The sequence below is a fragment of the Lepidochelys olivacea genome, assembly GCF_965140295.1.
Source record: "Lepidochelys olivacea isolate rLepOli2 genome assembly, chromosome: 7".
In the NCBI taxonomy this organism is placed as follows: domain Eukaryota; kingdom Metazoa; phylum Chordata; order Testudines; family Cheloniidae; genus Lepidochelys; species Lepidochelys olivacea.
Window position 1 is genome coordinate 121,930,439 of NC_140417.1, and position 21,291 is coordinate 121,951,729.

At 43.0% G+C, this 21,291-nt stretch overlaps 1 protein-coding gene across 1 annotated transcript in view; it reads left to right on the plus strand.

The window, feature by feature from the left end:
* Nucleotides 1–21,291, plus strand: part of NT5C2 (5'-nucleotidase, cytosolic II) — an 89,116-nt gene that overhangs the window by 53,369 nt on the left and 14,456 nt on the right. The window contains exons 4-7 of the mRNA XM_084635074.1: nt 13,874–13,991; nt 15,051–15,146; nt 19,274–19,365; nt 19,576–19,633. Of these exons, the coding sequence (XP_084491200.1) occupies nt 13,874–13,991; nt 15,051–15,146; nt 19,274–19,365; nt 19,576–19,633 (364 nt within the window). The remainder of the gene's footprint in view (nt 1–13,873; nt 13,992–15,050; nt 15,147–19,273; nt 19,366–19,575; nt 19,634–21,291) is intronic.

The window sequence follows — 21,291 nt, forward strand, 5'->3', positions numbered from 1 at the left end:
GTCCCTTAGGCACTTTTGAAAATGCTGCCCTCAGTCCATTTGAAATCTGTTCATTTTTAAATGAATTAAAAATAATTTTTAGTCCTACACCTGCCCCAGATTCCCCTTCAATTTTTTGTGGTTTTACAACCACATCTTATATTTTAAATGTTTTTCTCTCCCCCATGTTGGCTATGTCAAAGACCCATACAAATGAAGAAACAGATTCACTATACAGTGTGGTCCAGTGTATATGGTGCTGGATTGGGACTCAGGACATTGTGTTCTATTCCTGGCTCTGCTGCTGGCCTAAATGCTTAACCTTAGCCAAGTCACACCACCACTCTGTGCTGCAGTTTCCCCATCTATAAAAAGGGGCTAATGATACTTGCCTCTTTGGTAAAGTGCTTTGAGATCTACAGATGAAAAGTGATATATAAGAGCTGCATGGTGTTGCTATTACATAGGGAAGACAGTGAACTGGCTAGTTACAGCGTGCTTCTGAGTACACATGCTAAACGAAAGAGTTGCAGACAAATTTTTTCCCTCTAATCTCTTCCAAATGTAGTAATTTTAGGTGGTGTGTGTAACAATCATAAGTAAAAAATATTCAGACAAAAGTGTGATATTTAGGTTGATGGTTTCCCTTTAGTTCATCATGTTGTAACAATTGAAAATAGTGAAGTTGTTTTTTGGTGGTGTTCAGTTGCTTTTCTAAATAATGGCCATTGCTTTTTGTAACCAGCTCTCTACAGGTATGTACAACTTCATTTCAGGGTTGTGCTACCTGGATTCTTTTTCAGAGATTATTAAAAATGGAAAAGAAACGGGGGCTCCTAGGGAGGCTGACTGACTGCAACTGAAACTAATCTGGCAAAATTGCATCTACAAAATCAGCTGAATATCTGTTGTGTGCATGTAATCAGATAATTGCACGTCAGCTACCTGTTTGTGTATTCACACTGGTGCACATGCAGCTTGGCAGGCACAGGTTTTGAGGCTATTTTTAATAAAGTAGCATCTCGTGATTTGAAACTAGAAGCAGGTCAAAGCTCTGATATTTCTAGTCTACTTTGGGATGGTTGGTTGGTTGAATACAGGCAGCATTTCAATAGCCGTTTTATCAGGGTTGTTTCCATTGCTGCTTTTAAGAGTTGACTGCTTAAAGTTGTGTAAAACTGCACACTGAGATTGGAAGCTGTGGATTGTAATGTGTTGGCACCGAGAATGGGGCATGGGAAAAGCACGTGTTGCTTGTCATGGTGTCCAAATAAATCACCAACTGACAAAGTGCTAATCTGCAGGGTGTCGTTTCTTCAAGAATCAGAATGTCAGAGTGAAGCTGTTGAAAGGGTAGCACTTCACTAATAATGTGCTTAAAAAGTTGCAATAGTTTGCTCCTTGTTCTCCCAGTCTGAATATAGCTGAAGACCTACATTGATCAGCAGCTTCTCAATACCCAAATAGTTAGGGTCTTATTCTTGCTGGTCTGATAGAAATTACAATGATGATACTTTCCACGTGCAATAGAGTCTTTTATCTGGGATCTAAAGCACTTTACAAGCTTTAATTGTGCTTCAAACACACCGTGGTGTAGGGCGCATATTGTCATTTGTACAATGGAGAAGCCAGAGGCGCAAGTACACTGAAGGCTTGACTTTCACAAGTGTACGTGCACAATTTCCCTGATTATGCTTTGCAAATCACTTATTTTAGCAGACAGTTGACCAGTTATATATGTAACTACTTCTCAACATGTGCAAATTTCTGATTTGTGTGTGCAATTGTGCTGATTGTACACACACAAAGGCATGTGTTTGTGCACATGCAATTGTGAAAATCAAGCTCTAAGTGAGTTGCCCCCAAATCAAACGATGAATCTGACTGAGCCAGGTGTAGAACCTAGAACTCGAAGTTTACTGTCCTGTACATTACCAACTAGACATTTGTTTCCTTCCAATTTAAAATCCGTGTCCAGAGAGAGATTGAGCAATGCCTCAAGACGGCCGAGGGATGGTGTGGAAAATAACACATTCAGGTGCTAACGCATGTGAACGGTACCGTAGGGTATTGGATTTGGATGGCAGTTACATCTTAAGTTGTTTTCCTTGCTATTTTTGGATATTATTGAGTTGCATTTGAACATGAGCTTTCTGTGCAACCATTTCTTCCCCTGGCTTAACTCCTTATTGAAGAGCTAAGCCCATATTTTAGTAGGGTGGTTTATTTCCATGGATACGCTGTGAGGTTTCCAGTTTGGGAGTATGATTCTCAGTAGGCTGTAGTTGGATAGGGTGGTTTGTAAGGAAAGTCTGCAGTTAAACACAAAACATTTCCATGATGTCGGAATAAACACACACACTCATAAAAGCCAAGGTGAATATTCATTTGACTCTTTGAAAGTGATAAATTATTCCAGTTCAAAGAAATGCTCCTCAGACTGTTAAAATGACCAGTTAAAAGGAAGATTCACTAGAAGTGCAGAGGTGCCACAGAGTAGCAGCCACTAAGAAGCTGCTTTTGCCCATATGCAAATCTGTACATATTCAGACTTTATTATTGTTGATGTAGCCTCAAGCCTGGCATTTTTATTCAGGAGAAGAAATCTTTCCACCATAAAGTGCTGAGTCTGTTACCGAGCTCTGACTCTGCGAAACATAGCCAGGAAGCCCAAACCTTTATCAGGCCTAAGGGAAACAAAACTCAGTGACATTAGGTCCTTTGATAGGACCATTACCAAGATTACTTCAATAGATTCATAGATTCAAAGGCCAGAAGGGGCCATTGTGATCTTGTAGTTTGGCTAGCCTATATATCACAGGCCATAGAATTTCCCTGAAATAATTGGGGAAGAAGTGTCGGGACAATAACACTTTGCAAGAGTATTGTTTTGGTGGGGTTTTGTTAAGTAGAAATGCACAGCACTCAAACAAAACAGACATGGAACAATGCAAAGCCCTGCTGTGTATATGATACCACATTGCTTCTTAATGGACGGGGAGGGTTGGTACAAGATTTTCCTGTACCTGCACGGCAAAGAGGCATGCATGTGTGTATTAGAAAACACCCTGTGATTCAGCGAAAGGCCTGTTTGTTAATGGATAAAAATGTATATGCCCTAGAGGAAAATAAAGGTACATATTGAGCACTAAAGTAAAATATACTTAACAGACCTTTAGTCACTTGTTGACTGGCTCTGCAGTGTGCGAAAAGATTTCCTCCCTGTTAAAGAAAGAAAATGATGATAAATAACCCTGCAGTTTCTTCTCATTTGGGAATGAAAATACAGGTAGTTAAAGAAAAAAACAAAACAAAATATGATTTCATTACTCGTTTAAAGATGTTTAGGACTCTGAGAACTAGATTTGATGTAGGCTGAAATCAGAGACCCTGCTCTGTACAGCTTCACGTGAGTAATAAAATAAGGATTATTATGGTCTTGTGGTTAAGATGGAAAACTAAGAGTCAAGAGAACAGGGTTCTGCCCCTGGCTTTTCCTCAGACTCCCTGTGTGACCTTCGACAAGTCACTTAGGCCCTGATTCAGTAGGGTCCTTAAACGTGTGCCTAATTTTAATAAATTAGATTGAACCATATGCTTAGGGTTAAGCAGATTAAGATGATATACTTTGCTGAACAGGTATGTACATAAACACATGGGTAAGTGCTTTGCTGAATTGTGGCCTTAAATGAGAGCAGCCTGGTTTTCAAAGGTTCTGAGCATCCACTGCTTCAGCAGGATTTTTGGATGCTCAGCATCTCTGAACATTTTTTTTAGGTGCCTAAATAGGGATTAGGCTGCATGTGAGTTTACATTGATATTCTTCACAGAAGCCCCACACTTGCAAACACACAAGCTATTATTCTGCTCATTTTTCATTTATTATTATTATTGTTTTATTTTATTTGCTGATGGTTTCTTTTCAGCTGATATTTTAGTGATTTATTCAAGTTAAAGCCCAGATCCTTGCATTAATGCTTCCACACAAGAGCAGTTCTCCCTTCTGCAGTCACCTGTTGCAGAGTCTTGGTCTGTTGGACTACATATTTCAAGCATAGCTTAATGCGCAGTCAGAGGGCCAATTTTGCCCTCTAACCCCATTGACTTCAGCAGGAGGTACACCTGGGCCAAGCACGTTTAGAAAACTTGTCAACTGTAATGCATCTCACATGCAGAACGAGCACCCTTTCTCACACTCCCACAGCCTGAATGGAGTGTTGTGCATTCAGCTGTGTTCTGGGAAGCAGGAGTGCTTGAGCTGTAGGTGTTATTCCTGGTTGGTGGGGGCTGCTGTGGCACCTGCTGAGCAGGCAGCCTGGGACCTGTCTGCCTCTTCCCCAGGCTGCTCTTTACTTCCCCTGAGAGTTCCCCGCCAACATGGAGCAGTGGGGAAGAGTTAACAAAGTTTAATACCACATCATAGCAACCCCACCTCATCATTCACTCCAGTAGCCCCAGGCTCTTATCTTCACAGTGGTTCAGCAATTGCACTCTCCTCAAGCTCCCACATTTAGTCCTGAGTTCACTCAGAGATGCCTTTGTCTCCCCACAAGCCATATACTCCTATTCTGAGGGTGTGAGGAATAAGGACCTTCTTCCTTGCAGCTGTTCCCACTGCTCCGGAGAACCCTGTATGGGAAATCAAGGACTTGTCGTCCCTGCTGTTCGTACAACACCTTTCACCAACACCAAACCCACACAATCATTTTTAAACAGAACTTTATGGTTTTACACAAATTGTTTACAAGTATGCAAATTAATTCATTAAATATTTTTTAGAATATGGCACACATGGAGTGGCACCAAATGTCGAGGTTTTGCACTGGCAAGGGAGAAAGCATTTTTTCCCTGTTCTCACATGATCATCTCTGACCAACCCATGAGGAGTGTTGACAGACTCTGGCAGAAACCATGTCACACCTTTAATGAAAGGATACCTTGGTCTCAACGTGGAATCTTTGAGAGTGCAATTGGGGAATAAAGAAGGAAATGTGCAGGTCTTGAAGAGCTTTCTCCTCCTCCCCAAAACCAAACCCAATCACACCCCAAACTTTCTTAACCATGCAAAATGGTTATTTAACGATTATTTTTAAAACGCATTAGAGGTAATAGTATGTACTTTACTGCTCTGTTGGGCCCTCTTTGAAACCTATTCAAAAGCATTCAGCTTAGTGTTTAGTTTGAATTTCTTTAAAAGTTGTTTCTCATTCTTTTGTGCATATTTGTAAGTTGCAGAATAGTTCTCATTCTCTTTACCATGTGTGCTTGTTAACCAGTACTGTACAATGCCGTGTATGGTTGCATGGCACCTTTCATGAACACATTCCAAAAAGATTTGCACAGAAAAGCCCAAACTTGCCAGATAAGTCTAGGTGTAAAGAGTAAGTTTTAAGCTTTAATGTACATGAGTCAGACTGACTCCATATTTTAGGTTCTTGATGGGAGCAGATTCCAGATTTAGGGCAAAATTCTGTTCTCAGATCCACACAGTGACTCTTGACGTATAAAGAAAAGGAGGACTTGTGGCACCTTAGAGACTAAATTCTTCCGTGATGACATGTAGACGTGTGGTGGGTGTGAGGGAATGGAATATCTTGAAAGGAAAGAGATGACATCAGGCTACATAGTAACCTGCCACCGGATCCGGTATGGTCACTAATGACAGAACCCTAAACACAGTGTGAAGGCTGTTCCTGAGTAGATTATACCAACTTCTGATAGAAACTCGAGGGAACTGTCTCTCAAACACTTTGGCAACGCTTGGGTAGCTTGCCATGCCAACAAAATATTGCTGGATTGATCTGAGACTGGTTTGTGAAGTTAAGGCCAGAATTTTGCCTGTAGGATGTACCACTACTAACCGTACCTCCTCTGTAAATCAGTTTTGAGCGGTGTTGTGAATAGCCAGCAGACTGGTTTTCGAGCTCTTCGGAGGCAGCAGCTCCAGCAAACACGCAAGTCCCAAATGATGCAGCGCTGTCGCGGTTTTAAAAACAGTTTGATTTTTTTTTTTTAACAGGGGAGCCCAGTGTAACTCCTTCAAGACTGGAGTGACACTCTGCATCTGCATCTGCCTCATGTGAGTCAAAATCCTGGCAGCAGCATTTTGCACAAGCTGGAGTCTCTGTAGAGATTTTTTTTTCTTTCCCAGGAAGGCTATAAAATTGCTACCGTATGTGTCTTGGCAGCAAAGGTAAAAAAAAAAACAAAAATACCCCAACCACCCAAAATCCACAATAAAGTGCATGAGAATTCCATACCTTACTGTGCAACTCCTGCTCATTCCAACACATTCTAACACATGCCGTGGAAGTCATCACGGACTTAGAGCCTGCAACATTCACTTCTGTGGTACCACTTTTTAATTCTTCACAATGTAATTTGATGGCAAATTATGATGTTAAGGGGAAGCTGTAAGTGCTGTCAGCTGGCTTCTGTTTTCAAAGCTTTGGTTGTTCTTTCGCAATCCATAGTTACATAACCCCTGAACACTGTGTACTGACTGCCCTGAGCTGCTGAAGCATTTGTCTGTTGCAGAGCACAAACCTTTAAAATAACTTGTCCTTTTGTCATTGGGGACCAACATGTTTGTGGAGGGATGGGGGTCAACTTAAAAAAAGATAGAAAAAGTTGTAATATGTGCTTATATTTGCTGTAATTTTGTTAGAAGTAGGGCTAAGAGACCAACAAAAACATACTGAAGATTGAATGGTTGTGTTTTTGTGGCTGTGCATATTTCACCTGTCACACACTTGCGGGCGCTTTGAGGCGGGGGCACTGTCAGCTGTGTGGGAGCTCACAGCACAACGGATTCTGCATGGCAAGCATCTAAATCTGTGACATCCACAGTATCCTACACAAAGTCTATAGCTGTGACCACAGTGGCTAGGGCTTTGGGGGGTTTCCAGGAAAGTATTTAATTACTTTTTTCTTTTTTTAGTCATCCAGCTGTAGATCTCTCCTTACTGCTAAATTCCTGCACAGATGACTGACCAGAACAAGATATAAAAACACATCAGCCCTGAGTACACGAATATATTGCCACGTTTCCACAGGATCGGTACTATGCCCTAACTTTCAAACAGCTTCTTGGAGGACCCCCTTCAGTGTAGCGGAGCCCCACCTTTTAGCTTAAGGGTAGGCTTCCCAGCCTCACCGCCTCCTAGGCTGAACCTCTTGGCTCCAGCACTCCTGGCTTCACACCGTGAGCTCTGCCCAGCAAGTCCCATTGAGACAGACTCCTAGTTAGAGACTTGTCCACTCTGCAGGGATTAACGCAACTGAGCAAGTTTTTCCAGTGACACCAAAAACACTTTTCAGAAGAGAGTAGGATTTATTAGTCAGTTGGAAGACAGCATTGGAAGTTCTTAGGTTAGCATAGAGAAATAAAGGTTAAAGCATAGCCCATTCTGGTCAAGCCAGAGCAAACCACCAGCCACGCTGTAGTGGATTCCATTTTAGGCTCTCTGTCTCTCTCTGTCAGTCCCAGGAGAGAGTAACCAGCTTCCTCCAGTATCCCATACTTTATTCTCTGCTGATTGTGTCTCAGTCGTTTGTTCTCGAGCTGGGTCTCTGCTTAGTTGCCCTGCTGGGGTGAGAGGAGATGGGGGCTCCTTCCTCTTGGTCATTGTTTGCTAGGTGTCAATATTCTGGTCATTGGACTTTCTTTGGATTCTGCACTGATATGGGGTCACTTTCAGCAGGTTCCAGCCAGTTCCTTAATGATCCTATTCACTGTGGCCCAGACCACAAGGTGACACCTGAACCTCATGTCCTGTCCTGCTTCCATGAGCAGACTTAACACTTTTCCCTCCACTGGGTAACAATATGAAGTGCAGAGGGAAACTGAGGCACACAGAGGTTTCATTAAAATATTACAGAAAATTCCCAGTTTGTCACGTGTATGTGTGTATGTAGATAGAGGTTATATAATGTGGCCATTGCAGCATCACAGTCCTGTTCACACTGTTTATCTCAAGTAGGTGGATCACTTGCCTGAAGCTCATGTTACTGAAATGAGCATTTGCACAGCTTGTGCGAAAATGTCAGTAGCTTGTAGCTCATGCTGATTAATATAGTCCGTACCGTGGTGTAGTGTGTTGTCAAAATGGGGTGTGGGCGAGGTGAACTCTGAAACCATTCCCAGTTGTCTAATTAAAGGCAAGTATATCTTGGATAACATCACAGTAACTGCAGAATACTATTTATAGTCTATTTCCATCCTCCAAGAGTCTGATTTCCAGTGTGTCTGTTGATTTCTTACACTAGGAAGAAGACTCTTCTTTTCCAGGTGTCTTTAGTGATGACACCCAAACAGACTCTTTGAATGAGCTAGTGGCTTGCGTTTTAAAAAAGGGCTGGGGCAAGGAGGCAAGCAAAGTCATAGAATCATAGAATCATAGAATATCAGGGTTGGAAGGGACCCCAGAAGGTCATCTAGTCCAACCCCCTGCTCAAAGCAGGACCAATTCCCAGTTAAATCATCCCAGCCAGGGCTTTGTCAAGCCTGACCTTAGAAACCTCTAAGGAAGGAGATTCTACCACCTCCCTAGGTAACGCATTCCAGTGTTTCACCACCCTCTTAGTGAAAAAGTTTTTCCTAATATCCAATCTAAACCTCCCCCACTGCAACTTGAGACCATTACTCCTCGTTCTGTCATCTGCTACCATTGAGAACAGTCTAGAGCCATCCTCTTTGGAACCCCCTTTCAGGTAGTTGAAAGCAGCTATCAAATCCCCCCTCATTCTTCTCTTCTGCAGGCTAAACAATCCCAGCTCCCTCAGCCTCTCCTCATAACTCATGTGTTCCAGTCCCCTAATCATTTTTGTTGCCCTTCGCTGGACTCTCTCCAATTTATCCACATCCTTCTTGAAGTGTGGGGCCCAAAACTGGACACAGTACTCCAGATGAGGCTTCACCAATGTCGAAAAGTCCAAAGTTTATAGGTGAGAATATGAATTTTGCGAATGTTCAGGGACAGCCTTGTGGTTGTGCCACCCCTAATCAGGGATCTGGATTTGATTCCTTGTATTGGTATGGCCTGGGAATACCAGATAGTCTTTTGCAACAACCTTTCTTTTTGGCTTTTCAGCTGCTTTCATAGGCTAGAAGGGAGGTCTTAGAATCACAGAATATCAGGGTGGGAAGGGACCTCAGGAGGTCATCTAGTCCAACCCCCTGCTCAAAGCAGGACCAATCCCCAACTAAATCAGTGATGGATGTAGATTGGAGAGGGGAGTGCAATGCATAAAAAATGGAATAAGGGTATTTTAAGGGTTGCATGATGCACATAGAAAATATGAATCCACTGCCCTTTCCCCTGAAAGATTGTTAGAGAAGTAAGGGTGTTATTTGAAAGATAGCATTGTATTAGCTACAGCCATGCTTTCTTGGTGGTGTACCATGTGGATTGATCGTAAATCCCTTCTGTTTGTCTAAAAGGGATCCCAAAGTACTCTTCAGATTGTCCATGTGTATGTAGGGGTCACTACAGCTGTCTCTGGGCTCCAGAAATGACCATGGCTCATGTCTGAAGTGCTGTTATAGCCGTATCAGTCCCAGGATATTAGAGACACAAAGTTGGTGAGGTGATATCTCTGTTGGTGAGAGAGACAAGCTTTCAACAAACTGTTCCCATAGCAGCAACATAATGCAACAGGGTTTTTAGAAGAAGGGGAATGGTGAAGTTCTGTATAGAGAAAGAAATTACAGTTTCCTTGGGAATTTGGCCAGATTACCAAGGTGAAATCGCACAGCAGTGTTAAAAAATGTATATGGTCTGTCTGAAGAACTAGGATGGCTCCAGCTTCTTCCTGGTGGTGGTGGGGGCTGAGGTGGGCTAGACAGAAAATGGGGGGGAGGCGGCGCTATACATCTTGTGGGCGCACCCATTTATTTTTTAACAATACGCACTTCAATGTGTGATTTATCTGTTATCCTCAAAAGAGGAATAAAAACATATACAGACACATCGGGTTTAAACTTTGTCTAGCCTGTGAAGTGAGCAAAGTAGGCTATTGGGAAGATTTGGAGACTCAGAGCCATAATGCAGCAACTCGCACTGCGGTCAGTCTGGAGCAGGGGGCCTCAGTGCTAGCGAGGGTTAACTGAACACAGGTGCTGTAGGGAGTGTTACCCAGACACCGCTCTGTCCTGCATGTGCAGCTGCGGCAGGCACTGTGGCAGGGAGCTGCACGCTGGGGATGGAAACCAGGTACGGAGGAAGGCCCTTGACTCATCAGATAAATCCATCCCCACAAGGCAAGCTGGACATCCCGGACCTGAGCTTGCTCCCCACCCAGGGCTGGATGGCTGCAGCCGGACAATGCTCTGACAAGCCTCCCCACCAGTCAGCAACCTCCCTGCCCCTGCCTCAGGGGTGCCATTTAGGGAGGTGCTCCCCCTCCCAAGTTTCATACCACAGTATAATTTTACAATTTGTGTGTGTGTGTGTGTTCGGAGAGTGTGCGAGGGAGACTCTGTGGGTGTTAGTGGGTATGTGTTGAGGGAGTGTGTACGGGAGTGTGTATTTGTTGGGGGTAGCATGTGAGAGAGACTGAGCGTGTGTGTGTTGGGGGTAGTGTGTGTGGGAGACTGTGTTGAGGGAGTGTGTTCGGGAGTGTGTATTTGTTGGGGGTAGCATGTGAGAGAGACTGAGCGTGTGTGTGTTGGGGGAGTGTACGTGGGAGACTGTGTATGTGTGTGTGTTGGGGGAGCTTGTGTGGGAGACTGCACGGGCCTGAGTGAGAGTGTCAGCATGCTGTCTCTTTAAGCCGAGCATTCAGGAGCCTGACGCTTGTTCAGTGCTGCAGCAGCTCCCACTCCTGAGCCAGAGACACCAGCAAACAGGCTCCCTGTCCCCCGACCCCAGCTCAGTGGAGACCCACTCAGGCACGGCCACCTCTAGCATCAGGCAAGCTCCCCCAGTGCCCTGCCAGCCGTGGATCAGCTTCCCAAAGAAGGGAAGACTTAAGTGTAAACATGGGGCTCACAGCCTCTGTACTGCCTGCTGCTGAGGAGCCATGTCACACCTCTAGCCAAGGCTAGCTTCAGCAGAGGAGTTGACTGTGCGGATCTCTGCAGCGCAGCCAGGGCTGCAAATCTGTCAGAGGATCCCTGAGCACAAAGGGACTGAATGGAAGAAGAAGACGATTTTCCTACAGTCTAGGCCAGCGGCTAAAGCCTCCTCTCTGTAGATCAGGTGTGTGTGAGGTCTTCAGGAACCAGTCCGCTTCTCCTGGCTGCCTCAGTTTGCAGGCCGGAGTGAGCAGCAGGTGGGAAGTGAGAGTGAGTGAATTTGGGGAAGGAGAAGTGTGTGTGTCTGCTGTGGGGAGCCTGGCCAGCAGCCACAGCTCTTTCCGCTGCGCCTTCACAGGCGGCCAGAGAGCAGCGGCTGCTGGCCAGGTGCCCAGCTCTGAAGCCACTGCCACAGCCAGTAGCTGGGAGAGGTGGCTATGGGGGGGGTGGCTAAGGCAAATTTTGGGATGGCTGTAGCCCCTCCAAGCCCCCTCTAGCACCACCCCTGTGAATAACTCAGCATGTCCTTGTCCCATGCTGCTTTAATAAACGGGGAAATCTGGGCATCTGTCTTACCCATCTACAATACATGAAGGTATATTTCTTATTGTTCCCTTCAGTAATTTGCCTTTAGCAGCCCTTCATCAAGAGAATTCATTTTTTCTAGACTCTGTTCTTTCATGATCTTCACTGTGCTCTTTCTATTCTGACCTCCTTTTGCTCACTAGCGCACTAGATCACACCCCAGAATTTCCGTCACAATCCTGTGCTCTCTTATTTATATTAGTTATTTCTGCCCCTCATTCTCACCCACAACACAATCAATCTCTCTCTTCCTATTGCACAGAGAAGGTCCCATGCAGCAAATGTCATATAACTTTATTATATGTTTACCATTAGTATAGTAAAAGCTTGAAGATTTTGTTAACTACATTATTACTATTACTATTATTATTATCAAGTTGCAGTGGGGGAGGTTTAGATTGGATATTAGGAAAAACTTTTTCACTAAGAGGGTGGTGAAACACTGGAATGCGTTACCTAGGGAGGTGGTAGAATCTCCTTCCTTAGAGGTTTTTAAGGTCAGGCTTGACAAAGCCCTGGCTGGGATGATTTAACTGGGAATTGGTCCTGCTTTGAGCAGGGGGTTGGACTAGATGACCTTCTGGGGTCCCTTCCAACCCTGATATTCTATGATTCTACTTTTAGGTATCCTTTACTATTAAGTAAGTTAGTATTATAAGTGTGTTCAAGCTTACAATGAATTGTTGCTTTTCTAAGTGATAATAGGCCTTTGTTAAAAATAATAATGAACCCTTAGATATCTGTCAGCCAAATAATACGCTGGAGGACCCATGTTACTGTAGAGCTGGGCAAAATCTTTTTGGCAAATAGTAAATTCACTGGCAAATGCAGTATTGGGGGGAACTGAAACTATTTGAAAATTTGGGTTGAATTTGGCAATAGGTTTGGCCAAGTAAAAGCTGAAAACAGAAATTTTGGAAGTATGATAACTCATTTTGAAAATGTCAGATCCACTCCACATTTTATTTTGAAAATGTTGGTTTGAATTAGCATTTAATTAGCATTTAATTTGACCAGAACAAATTTTTGGCAGGTTTTCATGTAGTCAAGAAAAAAAATTCATTTTTGGTTAGAAACTGACCAGTTTTTTCCCCTGGAAACCAAAAATCACTTTGCTCAGTTCTATATATGAGATTCCTCATGACAGTCACCATAATCTATAATCTGTCCCTGTCTAACATCCCTGATTTTCCTTCATGAGCTTCCTCCTTTTCCATCTTTTTTCAGTAGTTTCACATATGAGTTTTCTCCTCTTTGACTTGGTCTCTCTTTTCCACAGCACATTTTCTTACCTGTAGTAATTCTTTGGGGACTGTAGATATATATTATTATTGTTAGCATTTTTTATGACTCCCGCAGCGGTGCTAGGCACTTCACAGAAAAGCATGTCCGTGTTCTGAAGAGTTTACCATTCAAATAGCACATGTGTATATGACACATACATCTGCTGCCTCCAAATCATTAATACAGTGGGGCCCACTTAAATATATATCTCAACTGTGATGGGAATTATTTGACCTCAGTGCATCTTAGGGGCAGATTCTGTGAGAGTGACAGTTTCCAGGCAGCAAAACTCAACATACTGTCCACAGAAATACAGTGAAGCCATCAAATGATCTTTGAATGAACTTGTTATATAAGGTTCGTTAAGTACATTTTCCCTGCGCTGAGCTAAGGTATATTTTATAAATGAAATATTAAAATAATAAACTGGTTTAAAAGAATAACATTTTGATGCAAGAAGGTAACATCTCACAGGTTTCTACGGTACCATATAGTTTTATTAATAAATTATATGCTGACCTGATTACTGTATCTTCTGTGGAAGCCATCACAGCCCACAGCACTTATAAACACCTCCTAGCTGAATTCCTGACACTAATATTAGGCTACGGAGTTGTGTCCAGAGTAACAGCTGTAACAGTAGTAAAGAATTTCAGACTCTCTGCTTCTAATAATGTGTATAGCAGGGGTGGGGGAGGAGAGGGAGATGCTGTTTGGAATATATTTCCTCTGAGGCAAAGAGCTCTGATGGACTGACTTATATTTCATCTGGTGCGTTCTGCTTCTGAAATATGAACTGCATTTCCATTCTGCAAAAGGCCTCTAGCATGATCTAATTCCATGATCACTGTAAGCACCAGAGCAAGTGAACCTGAAATAGAGAAGGAAAATAATGACGGAACCTAGTGTGGAAGAGGGAGGAGGGAGAATGGAAAAATTATTTTTAACTGCCTTGTTTTACCATGAGCTGTTTTTGTATTTTCTAACTGGAATCTTATCTTGGTACAGTGTATAAATCCCCTGAATATGAATCTCTTGGATTTGACCTGACCGTAGAAAGATTGGTTTCCATTGGATACCCTCAGGAGCTGCTCAGTTTTGTCTATGATCCTTCTTTCCCTACCAGGTAAATGACTAAGAGATACTGATCTAGTCTACTTGTGGCTTTGAATGTTTGTTCTGTGAAGTTCATAGACGTGAAATTTCAAGTTTTCAGAAGACACCTTTTAAGCCTTTAGTTGTGCACAGAACTTTGTTGAACATACCCGATTGACTTGCAGTGACTGACTTCACTTGTGCAGAATTTTTGCACAAACAGACAGCCTCCTTCCTTTCATTCCTCCCACATTGAGTTGCACTGAGCCTACTGCCACAAGTTACCATGTCCATAATAGGAAGATGGGTCGTAATGAAGCTGTCAGGACGGTTACACTGAGCATGTTCAGTGAATTCACTACCCCCATCATGGGGAGGACAAAGAAGGGTTGCCTATGTGAGGACAACTGGCAGCAGCCTTACTACCAGTCAGTCTTGAAGAAGCTCATTGTTTTCAGCAGTCATGGAATCTCCTTTTCCCAAAGGCTAGTGACTAGATAAATGAGCTGAAACTTGTAATGTGGTTTTGCCAGAAAAGATGTAGATCTCAAATCGGTAGCAGGGAATGACATGGCATTTTTTTGCAGCTGTCACATGCCACGTCTGGCTCTCCTAAATGCAATGGAGAGATGCACAGGACTGGAGAGGTTCCTTCCCCCAATCAGCTCTCCATTGCATCCCAGTAGAATTCTCAGGGAATCACTAGGGCAGGCGTGAGAGCCAAATTCTTGACCTTGTGTAGAAAGCTACACATCTTCCCCGATGAACGTATAGCTAAGCTTTCTGTTAAGTATAATGATCCTGTTTTAAGATCCATAGAGAGCAGGTCAATTTTACATTTCAACCTGGCAATGCAGGAGGTGGGGAGGGTGGTTACACAGCCAGACAGAGGGATACGTTAGAAGTGGATCAGCACAACCCTGCCCCCAGTGTTCAGTTCTGTTTTGGATTGGACATGTAAGAATTGGCTCAAATATTCTACTTCAAATAAGCACACTCAAGAGCTGATTTTGATTCTTGCTGAGTATGGTGCATTTGGCCACTCCTCAGTGTGTTTCTGATTTCACATCTTAAATTCCTTCCTTGACAGAGGCCTGGTATTTGATACACTGTATGGAAACCTGTTGAAAGTCGATGCCTATGGGAACCTCCTGGTGTGTGCACATGGCTTTAACTTCGTGAGAGGGTGAGTACTGACAACTTGGCCATTCACTGGTCATTGGCTCTGGTTTGATAAATGGCTTAATAAACCATAAGGAATAGCGGACAATTTGTTGATAAAGAGAGGCTGCTTTTATATTTTTATAGGTTTGGTTCGGTTTACATATAAGAAATTGTGAGTGTTCTGAAGTTAATGATATTTCAAAGTCTAGGAAAAACATCAGTACAGTACAAAGAGGCCTATATTTTCTAGAGCAGTGGAAATAGGATAGGACATGGCGTGGGGAAGAGTTTAGGATAGGACAGTGTGTGGGGCTTTTTACCTGTGCTGGCATAATTCAGTTTCAGCACCCTGTCATCAGGTAAAATGATTCAGTTGTGTCAGCCCTTTCTGGAACAGGCAGAAGTCTGCATCGCATGAACAACTGCCAGTGGTTCAGCTCACCAGTCTTTCCTTGAGAGAGGTGAAGGATTGAACTAGCCTAGGAGCTAAATTATTGTAGCTTATGGTTTAGGTCAATGGGAAGAAAGGAGAGCAGCAGAATACAGACCCTGGACTTCAGAAAACCAGACTTTGACTCCCTCAGGGAACTGATAGGCAGGATCCCCTAGGAGGCTAATATGAAGGGGAGGAGGAAAACAACGAGGAGTCCTTGTGGCACCTTAGAGACTAACAAATTTATTTGGGCATAAGCTTTCGTGGGCTAGAACCCACTTCATCAGATGCATGGAGTGGAAAATACTGTAGCAGGTATATTTATATATAGTACATGAAAAGATGGGAGTTGCCTTATCAGGTGGAGGGGTCAGTCTAACGAGACAATTCAATTAACAGTAGAATACCAAGGGAAGAAGAATCACTTTTGTAGTGGTAATGAGGGTGGCCCATTTCAAACAGTTGACAAGAAGGTGTGAGTAACAGTAGGGGGAAATTAGTATGGTAAAATTAGGTTTTGTAATGACTCATCCACTCCCAGTCTTTATTCAGGCATAATTTGATGGTGTCCAGTTTACAAATTAATTCCAGTTCTGCAGTTTCATGTTGGTGTCTGTTTTTGAAATGAGGGGGAAAGGAGTCCTGGAGAGCTGGCTGTATTTTAAAGAAGCCTTATTGAGGGCGCAGGAACAAACCATCCCGATGTGCAGAAAGACTAGCAAATATGGCAGGCTACCAGCTTGGCTTAACAGAGAAATCTTCGGTGAGCTTAAACACAAAAAGGAAGTTTACAAGAAGTGGAAACTTGGACAAATGACTAGGGAGGAGTATAGAAATATTGCTCGAGCATGCAGGAGTGTAATCAGGAAGGCCAAAGTACAATTGGAGTTGCAGCTAGCAAGGGATGTGAAGGGTAGCAAGAAGGCTTTCTACAGGTTAGCAATAAGAAGAAGGTCACCTCTATGAGTGGGACCCTTATTGAATGAGGGAGGCAACCTAGTGACAGATGATGTGGGAAAAGCTGAAGTACTCAATGCTTTTTTTGCCTCAGTCTTCACAGACAAGGTCAGCTCCCAGACTGCTGCACTGGGCAGCACAGTTTGGGGAGGAGGTGAGCAGCCCTCAGTGGTGAGAGAACAGGTTACGGACTATTTAGAAAAGCTGGACATACACAAGTCCATGGGGCTGGATGCAATGCATCCGAGGGTGCTGAGGGAGTTAGCTGATGTGATTGGAGAGCCATTGGCTATTATCTTTGAAAACTCGTGGCAGTCAGGGGAGGTCCTGGACAATTGGAAAAAGGCAAATATAGTGCCCATCTTTAAAAAAGGGAAGGAGGAGAATCCAGGGAACTACAGACCGGTCAGCCTCACCTCAGTCCCCGGAAAAATCATGGAGCAGATCCTCAAGGAAGCCATTTTGAAGCACTTGGAGGAGAGGAAGGTGATCAGGAACAGTCAACGTGGATTCACCAAGGGCAAGTCATTCCTGACCAACCTGATTGCCTTCTATGATGAGGTAACTGGCTCTGTGGATATGGGGAAAGCGGTGGACGTGATATACCTTGACTTTAGCAAAGCTTTTGATATGGTGTCCCACAATATTCTTGCCAGCAAGTTAAAGAAGTATGGATTGGATGAATGGACTGTAAGGTAGATAGAAAGCTGGCTAGATCGTCGGGCTCCACGGGTCGTGATCAACGGCTCAATGTCTAGTTGGCAGCCGATACCAAGCGGAGTGCCCCAGGGGTCGGTCCTGGGGCCAGTTTTGTCAACATCTTCATTAATGATCTGGATGATGGGATGGATTGCACCCTCAGCAAGTTCACAGATGATACTAAGCTGGGGGGAGAGGTAGATATGCTGGAGGGTAGGGATAGGGTCCAGAGTGACCTAGACAAATTGGAGGATTGGGCCAAAAGAAATCTGATGAGGTTCAATGAGGAGAAGTCCAGAGTCCTGCACTTCGGATGGAAGAATCCCATGCACCGCTACAGGCTGGGGACCGACTGGCTAAGCAGCAGTTCTGCAGAAAAGGATCTGGGATTACAGTGGATGAGAAGCTGGATATGAGTCAACAGTGTGCCCTTGTTGCCAAGAAAGCTAACGGCATACTGGGCTGCATTATTTAGTAGGAGCGTTGTCAGCCCGTCAAGGGAAGTGATTATTTCCCTCTATTTGGCAGTGATGAGGCCACATCTGGAGTACTGCATCCAGTTTTGGGGCCCCCGCTACAGAAAGGATGTGGACAAATTGGAGAGAGTCCAGCGGAAGGCAACAAAAATGATTAGGGGGCTGGGGCATGCGCCTTATGAGGAGAGGCTGCGGGAACTGGGGTTATTTAGTTTGCAGAAGAGAAGAGTGAGAGGGAATTTGATAGCAGCCTTCAACTACCTGCAGGGGGGGTTCCAAGGAGGATGGAGCTAGGCTGTTCTCAGTGGTGGCAGATGACAGAACAAGGAGCAATGGTCTCAAGTTGCAGTGAGGGAGGTCTAGGTTGGATATTAGGAAAAACTATTTCACTAGGAGGGTGGTGAAGCCCTGGAATGGGTTACCTAGGGAGGTGGTGGAATCTCCATCCTTTAGAGGTTTTTAAGGCTCGGCTTGACAAAGCCCTGTCTGGGATGATTTAGTTGGTGTTGGTCCTGCTTTGAGCAGGGAGTTGGACTAGATGACTTCCTGAGGTCTCTTCCAACCGTAATCTTCTATGATTCCAATAGTAAAGCAGTGTGAAAACTGTGTGTGTGATGTTCTGCAGTCCCTGTTGGCTGTTAGCATTCTTCTTACCTCTATGAGTAGAAAGTTTAAATAAGAAAAGGGGGGAGTGCAGGGCTTGATGCAAAATGTGTCCAAATAAGTTCCCAAATCCATAATATGAGGCTAGAGTTGATGGAATGGAGGAACAGTTAAATTCAGTAGCAACTGAACAAAAATCCCAAAGAGGCCATCACACAGGCCTTCTGATAAGCTCATCTCAAGCTAACGAGTCTCTGCAATAGGAAGTAGAAACCTTAAAAAATGAAAGATCAAATGTGTGCTCAAGGCTCTCATATGTATATGTAGTCTTCACAGACTCCAGTGGGGTTGGATAGGTGTAAATGTGCCCTGAGTTTGGTCCTGCTATGTATATAATGAATCCTTTGAATGCAAATAGCATAATTCTGCCAGTGATCACTTAAAAATGATTTTTTAAGAGAATGAGAATAGTTACTTTTTTTAACATTGCCAGAAATGTTTAATTGCAAAGAGCCTCATAGACTCCAGCAGAACAACCTTGCACATTGCTGATGAAAGCTGCATGCGGGTGTTTAAAAAAAAAACAACACATGAAAACTAGGGGAAAGATTAATTATCTTAAACAAAAAATGAAAATGCAGTGGATTTAAGTATCCTCTGCCTATGAACTCAGGGATTAAGGTAAGGCTGTGGTCACTCAACCATTCTGCTTCCCTGTGTCAGACTTGTTCATTTTGCTGACCAATCATGGATATTTTTGCCAGGCTAGAGCCAGCACAGCTATGGAGTGTGAAGTGGATTCTGTTCTTACTTTTGTGTCACCAACACACTGTTAATTTTCCCCTCAGCATGGTAAAACTAGGTGTTGATTAAAGCTTGAGGGAATCTTGAGTTAATTGACCCTTTTATGATCATATTCTAAGAACTATAGAGTATGCTATTGTTTTTTTCAGTTTTTCCCTTTACCATCTTGTTTTTCAGGCCAGAAACTCGGGAGCAGTATCCAAATAAATTTATTCAGAGGGATGACACAGAGAGGTTTTACATTCTGAACACGCTGTTCAATCTACCAGGTAAATCCCTAATTAGATACTGTAGGGCTTGATCCTTCATCACGGAAATGAATGGGAGTTTTGCCATTGACTTCCTGACAGCAGATTCGGACCTGTGCAGGTGTGCTTTGAGTTACATGAACACCTCTCTTCCTCCAGACTCCTACCCCAAAAGTTATTTTAATTTATGATGTTTCTCTTGTTTTAAAATTCTGCTTTGTTTCTTTGCAGAGACCTACCTGTTGGCTTGCCTAATAGATTTCTTTACTAACTGTGACAGATATTCTAGGTATGTTTATTGCCTGATTTTATAAAACTAATAGTATAGTGCAGTCTTGAATATATGTTTTAAATAATAGATGCACGGTACAGCACAAAGCTGCTCTACCGAGGTCCAATCTCCCACTAATGTCAATGCGAATTTTTCCATTGACATCACTGGGACTAAGATCAATCCTCTTTAGCTGTTTAATATAAAAGTGAATTCCATGCTGATGTGAAGTGTCTATTAACATCTCTGGAGACTGAAAGCCTAGACAAATTGGATGCAGTAAAGACATTGGCAATGCAGCTCTTCCCTCACACTGTGTCCCTGTCTCAATGCACTGGTTGCCACAACTTTGCTGTGGAGAGACAACCTCTAGATATGAACCTTGTAAATGGTCAGTTTCCATTTCCACTCTGTTCTTGGCGCCTCAGCTAAGACTCCAACAAATAATGCTAAATGAGTTGGAGGTTTGATGACGTGGAAGTTTGTGATCTGAGACCACAAACTTACTACAAACACAGTGGCCCCCAAACAGCCCTCAGATGTCTGTTTTCAATGCCTACCAGTTAGAACTGTATTTGAGCCAGTAACCGAGAGGCGAAACTCCCAAGGCCAATTACCAGAGCCACTTAGATTTCCCATATAGTAGTTTTAACATTTTCATGGCAAAGAACCTTGCTCACTCAAAAGTGAAATATGCTAATGACATGGGTTTGATTAAAAAAACAGATTCACTTAATGAGAGAATTGTCTAAAATATTAAGCCTGGTTTTAATAACTTTAAAGGATACATTTTCCAAACGTTTACAGTAATTTTTGATTTACTGTTCATAGCAAGCTTTTTGAAGCAGGAAATGTACATGTTTTCTTTTTCCTCCATCATGTACATGCATCAGCACCTGTTATCGTGGGGTTGCTCATGAGTGCTGTGCTGTCCATGCTTTTTGGTTTAGAAAAGGAACATTGAGACATATGGGATGGGGGGAGATAAAAATCAATATTTACATGGGCTTGCAAAGAGGTGCATGTTTAAAATGGTAGGTTACATTTTGAACTCGCAAACCTGGATGCAGCTGCATGAATGATTCACATGATATGAAATGATACCAGGTATTACATTCTTGGAAAGTAAAGGTTAAACACATATGCAGTTTTTCCCAAGAACACAGGAATTGCCATTCTGGATCAGATCAGTGGTCCAGCTGGTCCAGTATCCTATCTCTGAAAATGGCCAGTACCCTCTAGTGGACAATTATGGAATAATTTGCCCATAATAGAGTTTCTTCTTAATACGCATCTGTTAATGGAATACGCATCTGTTAATGGTTGGCTTATGCCCAAAAGCATAAGGTTTAATATCCAATATATAGTATAAAATCCTCTTTTGAATCTTACTTATGTAAAATCTTGGCCTTAGTGGTATCTTGTGGTGGTGAGTTCCACAGGATAATTATGCACTGTGATATAAAAAAGCAACGTTACCTTTTATCAGTGTTAAATGTGTTGACTTTGAATTTCATTGAATATCTCCTTTTTCTTGGGTTATGAAAGAGGATAGTCAGCAACACTTAATTTACTTTATTAGGTTAATCTTTTTGTATACCTGTATCCTGTCCTCTCTTATTTATCACCTGTTTAAACTATAGTCCCAGTCTATCAATCACTCCTGAAATGGAAAT